The sequence below is a fragment of the Haliaeetus leucocephalus genome, unplaced genomic scaffold (assembly GCF_000737465.1).
Source record: "Haliaeetus leucocephalus isolate CR32 unplaced genomic scaffold, Haliaeetus_leucocephalus-4.0 Scaffold657, whole genome shotgun sequence".
Lineage (NCBI taxonomy): Eukaryota > Metazoa > Chordata > Aves > Accipitriformes > Accipitridae > Haliaeetus > Haliaeetus leucocephalus.
The window spans coordinates 3032068-3045906 of record NW_010973093.1 but is presented as its reverse complement, the minus strand read 5'-3'; the positions used below and the strand labels follow the sequence as shown (position 1 = coordinate 3045906).

The 13839-nt window shown below is 35.8% G+C and overlaps 1 protein-coding gene across 1 annotated transcript in view; it reads right to left on the bottom strand.

Annotated features, from left to right (window-relative positions):
* The window catches only part of TBCD (tubulin folding cofactor D), a 115791-nt gene that overhangs the window by 88360 nt on the left and 13592 nt on the right, over positions 1-13839 (bottom strand). Inside the window, exons 8-12 of the mRNA XM_010579427.1 lie at positions 7656-7701; positions 4765-4897; positions 3450-3592; positions 2581-2641; positions 2004-2078 (exon numbers count right to left, since the gene is read on the bottom strand). Coding sequence (XP_010577729.1) covers positions 2004-2078; positions 2581-2641; positions 3450-3592; positions 4765-4897; positions 7656-7701 — 458 coding nt within the window. The remainder of the gene's footprint in view (positions 1-2003; positions 2079-2580; positions 2642-3449; positions 3593-4764; positions 4898-7655; positions 7702-13839) is intronic.

Here is a 13839-nt window from a genome sequence, read left to right as displayed (position 1 = left end):
TTCCACTTGGAAGAATCCCCATCAGTTAAATCACTTTTCGGTGATTCAGCTTTGTTATCTCTTCCTTTCCTAATAATATCTAACATTCCACTTGCCTTCTTTTTTCTGACAGCTGCTGAGCACTCCGCTGACATTTTGACAGAACTATCACTGACTTCAAGATCTCTTTTCTGAGTAGTAATAACTGTTTTACAGCTAGGTGCATTTTTCCCAAAGTGCATTAGTTTGCATTCAGTAGATATTATATGAAATATGTTATTTACTCTCTAGTTACTTAACTTAGGCTTATATAATATTTTCTTTTCTGTCACCTTTAGTTTTCACTACATTAGCTAATTTTAAATCATCAAGTGATTTCCTCACACATTGTACACCTTTTTTCCAGAATCCTTTAAAAGTATGTTGAACAGCACAGGGCTCATTCCATACAGACCCTTGCGGGACTGTGCTCATTACCTCACAGCACTGTGAAAAATGATCACTTATTTATTGCCTGTCTCTTGTCTTTTAATCTATCTACATATAAGAAATCTTATCCCAAGAGATATAACTTAAAGTGCCTCTGATGAGCAACTGACTTATTTTTATTTTGGGCACTAGATATTTAGTGCAAAGAATACAGAAGAGATTCCCTTTGTCCTTGTCTACACTTGTTCCCAGGTGTTTCTGAAGAAAGCAGGTCACTCAATTACTAGTTGGATTACTCAGCCCTATGACTTGAAAAACAAGGAAAGAAAACACAGTGAGTACAGGTCTTTGAAGCTCCAGGGATAATTGAGATCAGCAGCACCCCTTAAATTAATCACAGTAACGCAGTGGAAGTATCAGCTAAGTAGATACTTCCCTTGCAAGTTTTTAAGACATTATACCTCCTTTTTTTAATGTGTTATCTTTTGAGCTGGTACTTTTAATTTGTACTCACAACCAATATGAGAAGATTTTTTAAAACTGAGTACATCTGAGTGACAAACTGAACATTACCAATATTTTTTGCCAATAAAAAAATTCTTTTTGTTATTAGCATAGTCTAAAACACTAGTTTAGATCTTAAAGTTCAAGTACTCAATGTAGACCTGATGAGCAATTTGATATTAAAAAAAGCACGATACTTGTTTAATAATTCAGTCCTTTACACGCTCTACATGGATGCAGAAACAAGACATCCAACAACAAAGCGCATCAAAAGAACATCCTAGCAGCTATATGTGATCAAAATGAAGTTGCAGCTAGCCCAAAAGCCTCCCTCTCACATGGCCAACAGTATGTGCCTTAGGTATAGTATAAGAACAAGCATAGCGCAACACCCTCCAAAACACTTCCAAACTCTGGCATATTGTGAACAAGTTTGCAGAAACAAAAAACGTTTTTTGTTCAGGCAAACACTCTTAGCATACACAACATCCTGCGGCAAGAAGTTTTTACAGTTTAACTATGTGTTCTGTGAATAACCACCACCTTTCCTTTACTCCAAACCTGCTACCTGCTACTTTAGTTTGCTTCTAATAACAAAAAATCTAGAGGGCAATGATTTCCATGCCATTCATGATTTCATAAACCTCTATTATACCCCATTTATTCCTCACTCTTCCTAGACATTTTAGCCTCCCCTCACGTAGAGATCGCTTTTTATTTCTGGTGATCCTCAGAGACCTTTTGAATATAATTACCAGTTCTACTATGTTTCTGAAGATGCACACAACACTCAAGACAGGAGCACACCAGGAATTTTGAAAGCAGCAAGTTAATGAGCATTTTTAATTTTTATTTCTCTGAAGTTCAACTTCAGTCCTTCTACATTATTTTAGAATAGGGTCAAGATGAAGGATTATTAGTAATTTCTTTATTGAACACCCTTAGCATGTCCATGCCTTAGGTTTTGAAATCTGGGAGAAGGAGGGCAACAAAATTTACAGATTTTTAGACCTCTCTTCCTAACTGTTGTCCTCATGTTTCATAAGCAGACATGTTTCAGATGCATGTGAAGTGCAAAATAAAATTTTTACCTAAAACAGTCCAGTAGAGACCCAATCACATCATCTGCTAATTCTTTTGGAAGTCTTCCAGTTATTCTACCAATTCTTCAGAAGTTAAAAGAAAAAAAAGCATACAGTGATTCATTAGTACTGCATTTGATGAATACGTCCTATAAAAAATTTAGTTACTGGAAACTTACAATAAGATGACTGACTTCAAGATGACAATGCACTACCCTAACACCATTACCCTAAAACAACAATCTCAAACTCGAAGCAAAAGCTGCACAGTAGTGAACTTAACACAGAAATACATTTTTTAGAGTGGAAGAAAAAAAAACATTTTGAAGAAATGCTACATTACACCCTTCAAATCAAGTCTTATCCAGAATGTTTATTTCCAAACCTATCTAAAACCTTCCTGAAGAGAAGCCTAATTTCATATCAGAAAAACATACAAATATGGCTTTATACCATGAGCTGCGCTAAAGCCATTTGAAGTAACTGTGAATACTGACAGTACACACAAATTATCAAACATGGATTACATCAGACTGTATTTCTATGTTGTTTATTTTAGTTTATTAGAGTAACATAAGAAACCTACCCTTTTGCTGCAGACCACCTGACAATAGTGTCTTTGTCTTTCAGTCCAACCAACAGTTGCTCTGCAGATAATTTTATTTAAACAAAACAGATTATTCTCATTTAACAACAGAAAGATTTAAAATGTTCAAAATTCATTTTCCTCTTAACATAACTGCCTCTTAGTTTAAATAAAAATATTTGTATCTAGATTTCTTCTATTTGTCACACAAGTACGACTTGAAATCAAAAAAACAAGAAAGATGTCAAAATTGTTTTCTAATAGAGAAAATTTGGTTTGAAATTTTAAGTACTGTGGAAGATTCAAAATGGTGCTCATGGTGCTTTTTTCAGTGGTTCATTAGATTATTCATAAAAGTCTTCTGATGCAATTTTTGCCTATTTATATACAGCATATCCACCAGCAAGCTAGCAGAGGACCTGCTGTATGACTGCATACTAATAAAAAAAAAAAATGCTGTTCCTTTGATACTACCACAGCTTAAAAATTTAAACCGTAATTCTTTAGTTTTCATGTACCACGAGTTTTTGGTTTTCATTATGAATTTTAATTCATCCTTCCATCTGTGAAAGGTTCATGATATCTCTTTCATATTACTGGATAAAATTGGTAAAACATATTTCAGTAACTCCACCCCCCAACCCAACAACAAATGCTACAGTATTGAGTTTCTGCTCAAGATACTGAAATCTAAATCATTTGACAAAACTATAGTATATTTTAATCAGTTGCATAGACTGAAATTTATATAGTCTTTCCAATTGTTTAGCACAGATACCCACATGACTGTCTTAGCCCTAAGCAGGTTGTTTTCCAATAAACGTTTAATTTGCAGGCATTACAATACTTCCTGTCCAGTTTTAACACACCTACAACATTTTCAATCTCTCCTGGAATATCATATTCCTCTTCTTCATCAGCTTCATTAGCAGCAACTGTTATCATTTGATTCTGCACAGCTGAACTCTGAGCTTGCAGATTGGCAGCCAGAGATCGACAGCCACGCTGGTATCTGCACAAGAAACAGACATAGGTAATTTATTTTTCTGATTTAAGTTCCAACTGAAATAGGTACATACTGTCATAAAGCCTGCTTGTCAAGTTACTACACCTCCCAGTGTACAGCTCTCCAGTTATTTAGGGGTTGCTTTAAAGGAAAGGGAAAAGTATCCCATTCTCCTCCCTCCTGACCCAGTTGTCTCTTTTCCAAGGTGAGAAGAGCTAGACTATTTAAATGGTTCCTTTTCATTATCTCTCCCTTTCCTGTTTCAGTATAACCTACTTTCCACTGCTGACAATAAAGAGAGGCAAAATTCCCATGCTCTAAAAACCTCTCCAAAAAAAAAAATAAAATTAATAAAATCAACTTATTAAAAATTGTTTTTTAAATGTTAAAGGTAGCTTAGTACTTTCTGCCCAAGCTGTACTCAGATATTTAGCCTGTGGTGTAGATACATTCTTACAAAAGATATACTTTACATGCTAAACTGACTTTTGCCATTAGGCAAGGTACACTCTCCATCTAAAAAGAATTTTCTATGCCTAAGGACGTTCTCAAAAGTTGGTAAAAGAAATACAATAAAAATAGTCACCAAGGGAGCCTGCAATTTTAAAATATCAGTGCGAGAAATCTAAAAAAGAGTTTGCCCTCTGGCAATAAGTAAAACCAGACACCAAAACCTGACTAATATGCAAAACGAAAGTGGGATTGCAAACTACTTTTCCCCTGTGAACTTTCTATCGAATCAGGGTAGAACTATGTAATGGAAAAAGTTATGTTCACTCTTACAAAATTGTACTAAATCAACTTCAGTAACAAAGGTTACTGTCTTCCCATCTTTACCAAGTTATGCATTATATAGGGACAGGCTTCTGCTTGTGTAATGTGCAACATGAAAAGTCAGAAGACTTGGCTTGTCACAGCACTATAGTTTACTATACGAAAATTGAAAAAAAATACAGGAAACTAAATACAGTGGAAGAAATTGACTTTTTCCAAATAGTGCAAATGAAGAATGTATTCATTCCCAAATAACAGAGGGATTTCTTTCTTTCTCTTTTAGGGGAGGGGAGGTCAGGAGGGCAGAAGGCCAGTAGTCAAATGTATGGATTTAGGTACTTTTAAGTTTTTTGAGTGCTTTTGGATTTATTTGGTTTTTTAAACTCTTTCAGCTTTAAACTAACCTCCATTTTGCTACCTTCGGTTTCACAAATGTCAGTCCAAGTCGTTGAACAAGTTTCATCCCTAGCTTGCGAAGAACCATCTGATTACTTTCTGACAGCTTGCAATTATCAAGACACTCAAGTACAGTAGCAGCTGTAAAAGAAAATAAACACTCTAGAAAAATTGGTTTTAAAAAAAATCTCAGTAAGAAAATTTTGTAAAGTTTTGAAAGTTCTTTAGAAGATTTAGATTTTTAAAGGTATTACTGAAATGCAAATGCCTTATTACCTACTTTGTAGTAGCTTTGACACTGGTCAAATAGTGGTAATATCCTCTACCTACCAAACAGGAAGGATTGCTTTAAAGATTACTTTTGACTATGAAAATTATAATGATTCTAGATTCTGAGAGTATTTATGTCTCTAATTCTCACTGGAAGTAACACATTCAAGTATCTTTTGGGGTCTAAGATTTTTCAGTAGTCTAACAGAACCAAGAGTCAGAAAATCTAATTCGTTTACTCTGCAGCTAGTTTCTGCATACTAAGAAAGCATTCCCTTTCCTCATTTATTATTTTCAGGCAGCACCAACTTAATTCCTCTGGCACAGAAATTTTTATGACAATGAATGTCTATAAACATTTAGACATGAGAAATAATGTGTATGTGTAAACAATCAGCAACAAAACCTTTCATTTGGGCACATCAAAGGTAACAAAGTTATTTGTCCAGCAAAGTAAAAAAACATAGACAAAAGGAGCATCTTAGATTAAGAAGTATAAAGTTCCAGGATTTAAAATTTTCACAAGGGACACATTCCTGTTACAAAAAAACCAGTCCTTTTGCATTTTCAGCCTGAAACAATTAATGATTGTTTTGAAGGCTGATCATTAGTTAATAAAAACTAACAACTTGGGCTCTGAAGGACCTAGCATTCTTGCTATAAGCACTGGAAATATGGAACCACACTGCCAAAATACTCTGCAACCTCTTACTCCAGTCTCATATCAGGGTTTTCAAAACACTAAGAGATCAAAAATAGAACAATTGTTTAAAAGGCTGAGAAATTGTAGGACGTGACTTAAAAATCTGTTTTTAAAAAGGCTTATGATTTATCCGGACATACTAAAATATTAATAATACATGCAGACAAAAAGGTAAAGCCGGTAATGACTATTACTTCGATACCTTCCAGCAACCTGGATTTTTTTCCAGTTGTAAAAGCTAGAGAGACTAATGGTGTTGGAGGAAGAGACTGCAGAAACATCAATATTCACAGATAGAAAAAAAATTAAGAATACATAAATATAAACATCCTCCAAGTCCTGCCAACTTGTGAATCACTAACATATCTACAGACCCATGCAAATGGCTTCAGGACTAGTGCTTATTTTAAATCAAGTTCTATGTTGCAAAAGATTTCTAACAGTATCTTCCTTTGACATTTGTCTATTATTTTTTTCTATTTGATCCTCAGATCTGCCATAACCTGTGATAATTAAATATCTTTGATATTTTTTGTCTCTCACATTTTCTTATCCCCAACAGTTTCTGTCTGAATATTTGCTTCTTAGTTGTGAGCATTCTATCTTTTCTATGGTAAATTTATTCATTGGTATGCCCCGATGTTTCTCTTATTACCAGACTCATAACTACTTAATAGTCTTTCTATATGCCATAGGCAAAAACATTTAATTTTACCAGCAGGGTTAATGTTGTGAGCCAAGTATCTTCTTTTCATATCAATTATGACCATTGTGTTGTACAGCTGCATCTTTTAAATTACATAATTTTGTGTTGTACCATATTTTATCTAGCCTGTTTATTATTCTGCTTATCTGGCAGTCTTATTACTCTTTAAGCTTCCACAGTGCTGTCTGCTATTTCTATGCAATGACATTCCTCAGTATTTTCCATTTGTTCCTGACCAGCTGTATAGCACATATGTCATTCCATTCTGTTTGTCTTCACTATCTTATCTCCATCTTTACCCATATCTCAGGCATTTTGTAAGGAAGCGTCTGTATCTCCAACATGGTAACCGGGACAATGAAACTGTTTCCAGCACTAGATCTACGAAGTTTCTTCTTGGAAGTCAAAATAATTCTACTAAGTGAAATCATAAGCATTCTAAAGTGAATTTACATCATTGCTTGATTCCCGTGAATAGCACAAGCCAACATTTCTGGTGCTTTGATAAGCTCCACAAAACTGACAAGTCTTTTGTAGTGTTTTGTAATTAGCCATCATCTTTCCCTACCTCTCTTTACCGCTATCAATAAAAAACAAGCTAGTATTTTGCAGTCAGTTCTGACCATATTCCACAATTCACCAGGAGATGAATATAACTCCAACATGCAGCTACACTGTTCAGAAACTTCTGTGCTCTCCTTTTGGGTACCCGTCTATCCCTAACTGTATCCATTATAATCTCTTTTCACTAAAACCTTTTTCTCATTTCAACAGTATCGCTACATGATTCCAGCTGGGTGCTGTACACACCAGGTTCTTTAAACTTGGGTTTTCCAAAGTCCTGTGCTTATATTAAAACTTGAAGATTTTCTGCAAAATTTTCAGCAGTAATATGAATACCAGTTTATGTTCTAATGAAGTTTTAAAAATATTTTCCACATCTTATAGTTTATATGTTTTGTGTTCAGCTCCTGTATTATAGCAATGGCCAATGTGATCACCTGCCAAATCCTTTGATGAGCTGTTCCAACATAACATTCCCCAGTGGTGTCTCTTCCTCCCTCACTGTCATCTCTTCTTTTTCTCCCCTCATTTTGCATGCTTTATAACTTCCCTGTTGATTTCACTCGTTACAGCATCACTTGTTATCGGTTTAATGTTTTTTTACTTTTTTTATTGGAAAGGCTTTAAAAACAGAAATCGGGTTATTACAAACTTACCATACGGTAAACAATCTTCTCTTTTGCCATGTTTAAATAACTGTGCCTACAATTAAAACAGGGAAAACAGACATGAGAATATAGAGATTCTAAACCACAATATATCAAGCATGTAGTTCTAAAATACTTTTTAATGTTCCTGCAATAATCTGTAGTGTTTACTAATTTAAATAGCATAAAAGGAAAAGAGTCTTAGGGTACATTTGTACTTCTTTGTAAGTCAATGCAAGTCAAGGATACTGTGGCCCAGCCCTCCCCTCCCACCCATACAATCATGCAGGCAGCCAACGTTGGCCAAAAAACACTCAAGAGAAAATGGAAGAGAAAAAAAAAGGGGGGGGGGTAAGTGGTGGTGGAATAAAAGACACTAGTTTTCAGCCAGCTCAGCTCTCTGAACCATCCAGCTCAGTGCTTGGTCACACAAGCTCAATGCAGGTGCAACCACAGCACCTATTATCTCAAACAGCTCATGTTGCTTTGAACCTCTAAAAAGTGAAGCAGAATTTGTAGAACATGAATAAGGGCAGAATAACTAGGGGAACTCTATATCCTGTTTGGGACTTCTTGGCACTGAACGTCTCCAAACTGCACAAGCCTAGCTCATGATTTAGACGACCCAGGACACATACACATCAACGCTTTGGTCACTGCTAAGAAGCACGACAGATGGACACACGTGAGCGAGCTTAGTTATTAGTAGCAACCACACACTGACAGCCAAGACACAGTACAGGCTACACTGCTGAGTATTTTACCCTGTTTCTCCAACAGCTTTTGAGATCTCCATGTTAAACTAAACATAACCAGCTACAGAAATCTCTTGACTGCAAGCCTGCTACAAATATACCTCCAACAGGAAAAATTTAATTCCTGTGCCAAGGGATTTAAAGAAGCAAAGAGCTTCCAAAATAATTTTATATACAATTAAATATCCCACTAAGATTAAGCCCCACCACTAGAGTGAGACGAATGGACTATTAACACCTGACAAAAACATGTTACACATTTAAAGTTTCCTCAGTCCACATAGTATGCATCAAAACTACTGTGTTCAGTCACTTATTTTTCCTTGCTTTGCCATTCACCAGAAGAAAAATGTTCCTCAATAAATATGCCTAGGAGTTAAACAAGAACAGACTTACCTTAAAAATATGTACTTTCTCACACATACCAAACACACACATGCCTCCCGTACTGCAGGTGTGGTTAAGAGCAACAAGGCAATAAAAACACCTTTAGGCTATGTACCCATTCTATTTTGTTTTGTTACTAAATTGCATTTTAGGATCCTAAATTAGCACTTCTGATCAGCTCTACTACAAGCTATATAGGGGAATTTGATAATGTATGTTGAATTATTTAAGATTTTTAATGCTTTTATGAGTAACTAGGCAATTAAAAGGCATCCTGTAAAAACTACATTTACAAAGCAGTAATGATACAGAACTACTTCAGGCCCAGAACAGCTAACAGAAATAACTATCAACACAAATGGTATAAATACAGCATAACTTTTATCAATATCAGTATATTAAAAAAAAAAATTCCCCACTAACATACAACTCTGGTTGTATTAGAAAGCCTAAAGAAAAGATGACAGAAAATCTGCAAATCTTTGGCATAATTAAAAAATCTAGAGCGCCTCTAAAATTTTCCTACCTCTTTGCTGAAACATGCAGAAGCTCATCATCTCTTCATCATTTTGTTCCTGTGTTCTGCTTTAAAAACCTATCAGATGGTTTCTTCACAAGATTAGCAAGTTTGTAGCGGATGCTAGGAGATACTGCAGCATTTCTGCAGTACCTTATCTTCACAATTACTTCTCCTTTCTGTATAATAGCCCAGTTAAGAGCAAATACTGTTTTTAAGGCACACACAGGCTGCCTCCAAATTATTAGGATTATATTCAAGCATATTCAAACACAGTATAATTCCTGGAGCAGTGATAATGTAGAGAAACAGCTTTTTAATATAGCCTTGGGAATGCTCCGGGACAAAAACCATTTGGATGCCTACACTCACACTTCTCGGCATGCTGTCTAGGAGCTTCTGCAAAGATGGAATAGAATCCTCAAAACATTTACACATTTTCAGTTTTACATATTTCCTAAATTCTGGCACCTTTCTACAAGTTTCTCCATGAGTTTTCACATCCTTAAGGCCAACTTTGAATTCAGTGCTGGCTCCTCAGGAAAAAGATAACTAGAAGGTACCACCTCTAAGCAAGATGTGGGAAAAAATTAACCAACACACAAGCAGGAAAAGAGAAAACTCTTCAAATATTGTACAAGAAATATTTTTAATGCTTTTCTAAAAAAATTAAGAAAACAGCCTCACACACCTATGAATCAATTTAGAGCAGTGAACCCAACACATTCCATTTCACAACCATTTCTATTATTTTCTGAAGAAAAAAGTGAAACACATTGTTTCCCAACCACAGTTTTGCTACATACTTAAATAACGAACTGTTTTCATTTCTAATATTCAACACAGAACATGTATTCTCAAACAAAATACTGCAAGGATTTATAATATATTTTCAGATGTTAAAATCATGATAGCAACTGCTGTAAATCAACTGAGATATGGATTAAGGGATTTTATTTTGCCAATACAAGTTTCTAGGGGAAGTAAACCTGAACCAAAGACCACCACAGCTACAGTGTTTAAATTAATCACTGAACTGTAAAAAAAAAATGGGCCTTAATATTTACATGATTTTTGATCAATAAAATATGTTATCTACTGATTTTGGAATAAACACAGCTGAAAATGCCAAATGTCTGAAAGGAAAGAAAGTTCTGTTTGCACCCACTAATGCACATTGCAGGTCACATACAACCTTCTACCAGTTTACTAGTGTTTCAGCAAACGATACATCAGGTATTTCTCTGTATCAGCGAGAAGTTTAACAGCCATTTTAAAAACAATTTTTATATAAGTAAATAGGTAATAGCCAAAGTGTTAAGAACTACTCTTCAGATATTCAACACAGCAGGAAATCCAGTGTCTAGGGGTTTTTTTTCTGATTGCAGAAATGTCAGGAAAAGAACTTTTCATTACTTCTTTATGAGTCAAAGCATGTGAAAGCATTCACAAGCCCAAATTTCCCAACTTTTTAAGCTTAGTAGATATATTTTCCAGAGGAAATAAAAGAGCACTTTAACTGATGTTGGCCTTTGGGCGGGGGGGGGAGGGAGGGGAAAGTGGTGTATGTATTTTCTTCCAGCATATGCTACAGTCATGTGTGTAAGGTTAAGTTCCTGTCTCGGAAAAATCCTGCAAACCTAGAGCTTACAGGGGTTATACTAAAAAGAAAAGTACATGATGCATGAACAGAAAACATAAAAAAAAATAGAAAAAAGGACAAATCAGCATTACAGTATTCAGCTTAAACTTCCTGCCTTGAAGGAAGAAAAACATCCAAGGCACACCATTTCAAAAAATCTGATACAAACAAAATAATTAATAAGCTTCGTTTGCCACCTGCATAGACATTTTAGTGTCAGCAACTAACAATACTGAAAGTAAGGAGCCTGTCTATTGGAGTATCCAGGCAATCAAAGTTACGCCATGGTCTCTTCAATTTAATGAGGACATACAGCATACACCAACTTACCCAACCTGTTGAACTGTTGAAAAGTATGTGACTCCCTCTCTTATAAATAATTAAGCCACCTACAAATTAGAGAAAATCAGTGGTGTGCAAGCAATGATGACTGTCAAGTCTGGTTTTGCTTTAGAAATAGCATGGTGCAAGGAAAACAAAGCCTAGTTTCTTAGTAATCACAGAAGAAACACACCACACCTTCCAATTGTCTGCATAACCCACTTTAGGCCCGACCTTCATGAGATATATCAATCAGGATCATCTCCAGGACATGTTCCCCAAGCTATACAAATCACCATTAAGGGTGGCCTGACTGTTTGGTAGCAAGTGTATCTTCCTGCCGAGCAGGAGACACAAGTCTAAATCTACCCTCTGGTCGTAACCAACCAAGTCAAGGATTGGGAGAATACTTTCAGCCTCTATGGGAAGAGAAGTAAATGGTATCTTTCATTACTCTGGAGCACCCCCTAGTAGTCACACAACATCCAGGTCCAGGGAAAGCTATCAGCCATCCCTCCCTCCAGGCCAGATGTGGGGAGGTAAACAAGGTGGGGGAGGGCATGCCGCCAGAATAAGAAGTTCACTTGAAAGTAGAGAAATGGTAAAATAGATTAGTTAAAGCCCTTGTTCCTGCTATGTCCTCAACATAAATAGTACACCTACTGTAGGTCACACGTATTTGTTGGGGTACTGATCATCAACACTGTACTTAAACTGACAAGCTTCAATACAGAGTCCAGTTAAATGGGTGGCAAAAGGAGTTCAGTTTTCATAAGATCTTAGTTATTTATCAGTTGAAAGCCTGAAAAGTTTACACTAACACATGGAGAGCTAACAGAATAGTTCCTTTCCATCTTAACAAGACTACCCAAACCCACAGATTTGAAATACTTGGGAGGAAAAAAAAAAAATTAGCAGCTTGAGACAGCACTATATTTTCAAACAGGAAAAAGAAACAGGCTTATGATAACAGAACTTCTGAACCTTGAACCAGCTGCAATACTTCTGGTGAGAAGGAAGAAAACTCAGAACTATCAGGCAAGGCCACATCAGAATACTCTGTGCCACTCAGAAAGAGAGGAGATACAGTATTACCAGGAAGGGGTCAGTGCCTTTGGTATCTACAGACATAAGAATTTTTTTCTTCTCCTTACATCCACACTGCTTTTTATATACTTTTATCACCAAACCACTAAGCAACAACACATTTTTTAAAAAATAATGCCAATGGACAATCCTAGCATCGCTAATTCTTTGAGAATGCCAAAAATATAGAGACTTGGGAAACATTCTATTTGGAAATATTCTGTTTTTGTGCCTCTGGGTCTGAAAGAATAGAGTTAGAGAGTTCTTTCTTCCCTGGAGCAAAATTTACATAAGCATGTAGCTATTGCTAAATAACTTTTGCATTAGAGACAGCTCAGGGAAATGCCCTGTTCTTAAGACTCTCGAGTTTCATCAGATCACTGTGTAGGGCGTTTTATTTTTTTTAATTATTACTCACACTTGTATACTGAATCACTTATAAAACAAATAAGGTTTAATAAGTTTCAATGCCCAAGGCTACCTCAACATGATGACATCTCTGTCACGCAAGAACTGGGAGTGCTACACCCTGCAGCAATAACTAAAAAGCTGTTTGATATAATGGCAGGTTTAAAAGCAAACCTCCAGACCAAGAGAATTTAAAATGCAGATTCTTGAAACAGGTTAGAAGTTTCCTTCAAGTAAACAAATGTTATAAAAAAATACAGCAATTTCTTATTAATCAAACATTTATAATCCTTCAAATATACAAAGTATTCAAGCACAAAAGTGAATTTAATTCAATACTGCAATGTTAATTTCAACAAGAGGGCAGTTTTAAAAAATGAATCTGAAATACTGTAAGAAAAGATTCCTGCCAGTGCACACCTGTTGTGAAATGATATATTACTGACGACAGGTGTAAAGAAAAAAAAAAGAAAAAAGCATCAGTGGAATTAAAATATGTAATGCAGGCTGCGTGTTTCAACAAGAATCATGAAACAGTAGTACTTGTTCTACACATAATGCTGAGTTAGATTAAACAGTAGCATACCTAATCACCAAGACTTAAGGCCACGAAGAGGCAGATCAAAGTGCAGCAACGTTGAAATACTCATTGTGTACCTAACTTGCAGTTTCAGTTCATTGAAATGCAAGAGTTTCATGTCTTTTTAAAATAGTTTTGCCATGCCAATCTCACTACAAGCTATTTCCTAAATGCAGACCATAAGCAGCATAGTATCATAATCCGACTGAAATCCACCCTGTTAGGGGCAGCCCTAAACTGATCCAATGAAGAGAGAGAAAGACTTTTTAACCCCACCCTGGTGGGTTACATTCCCAAACCCTGTTACATTCCCAAAACCTGCCTTGCTGTACTGACCAGAAACTGAAAAATTGTCTTTTTTCTCCTGCTTGTTCAGAGAGAAATGTCCAGGCAACTACAGTTTGACTCTTAAAGTAACAAATTGCTGGAGGAATCCAAGGCCAAAGAATTTTGAAGCTTGTTGACACAAGTTTTAGTTGTCCCTCCATGAGCATGTG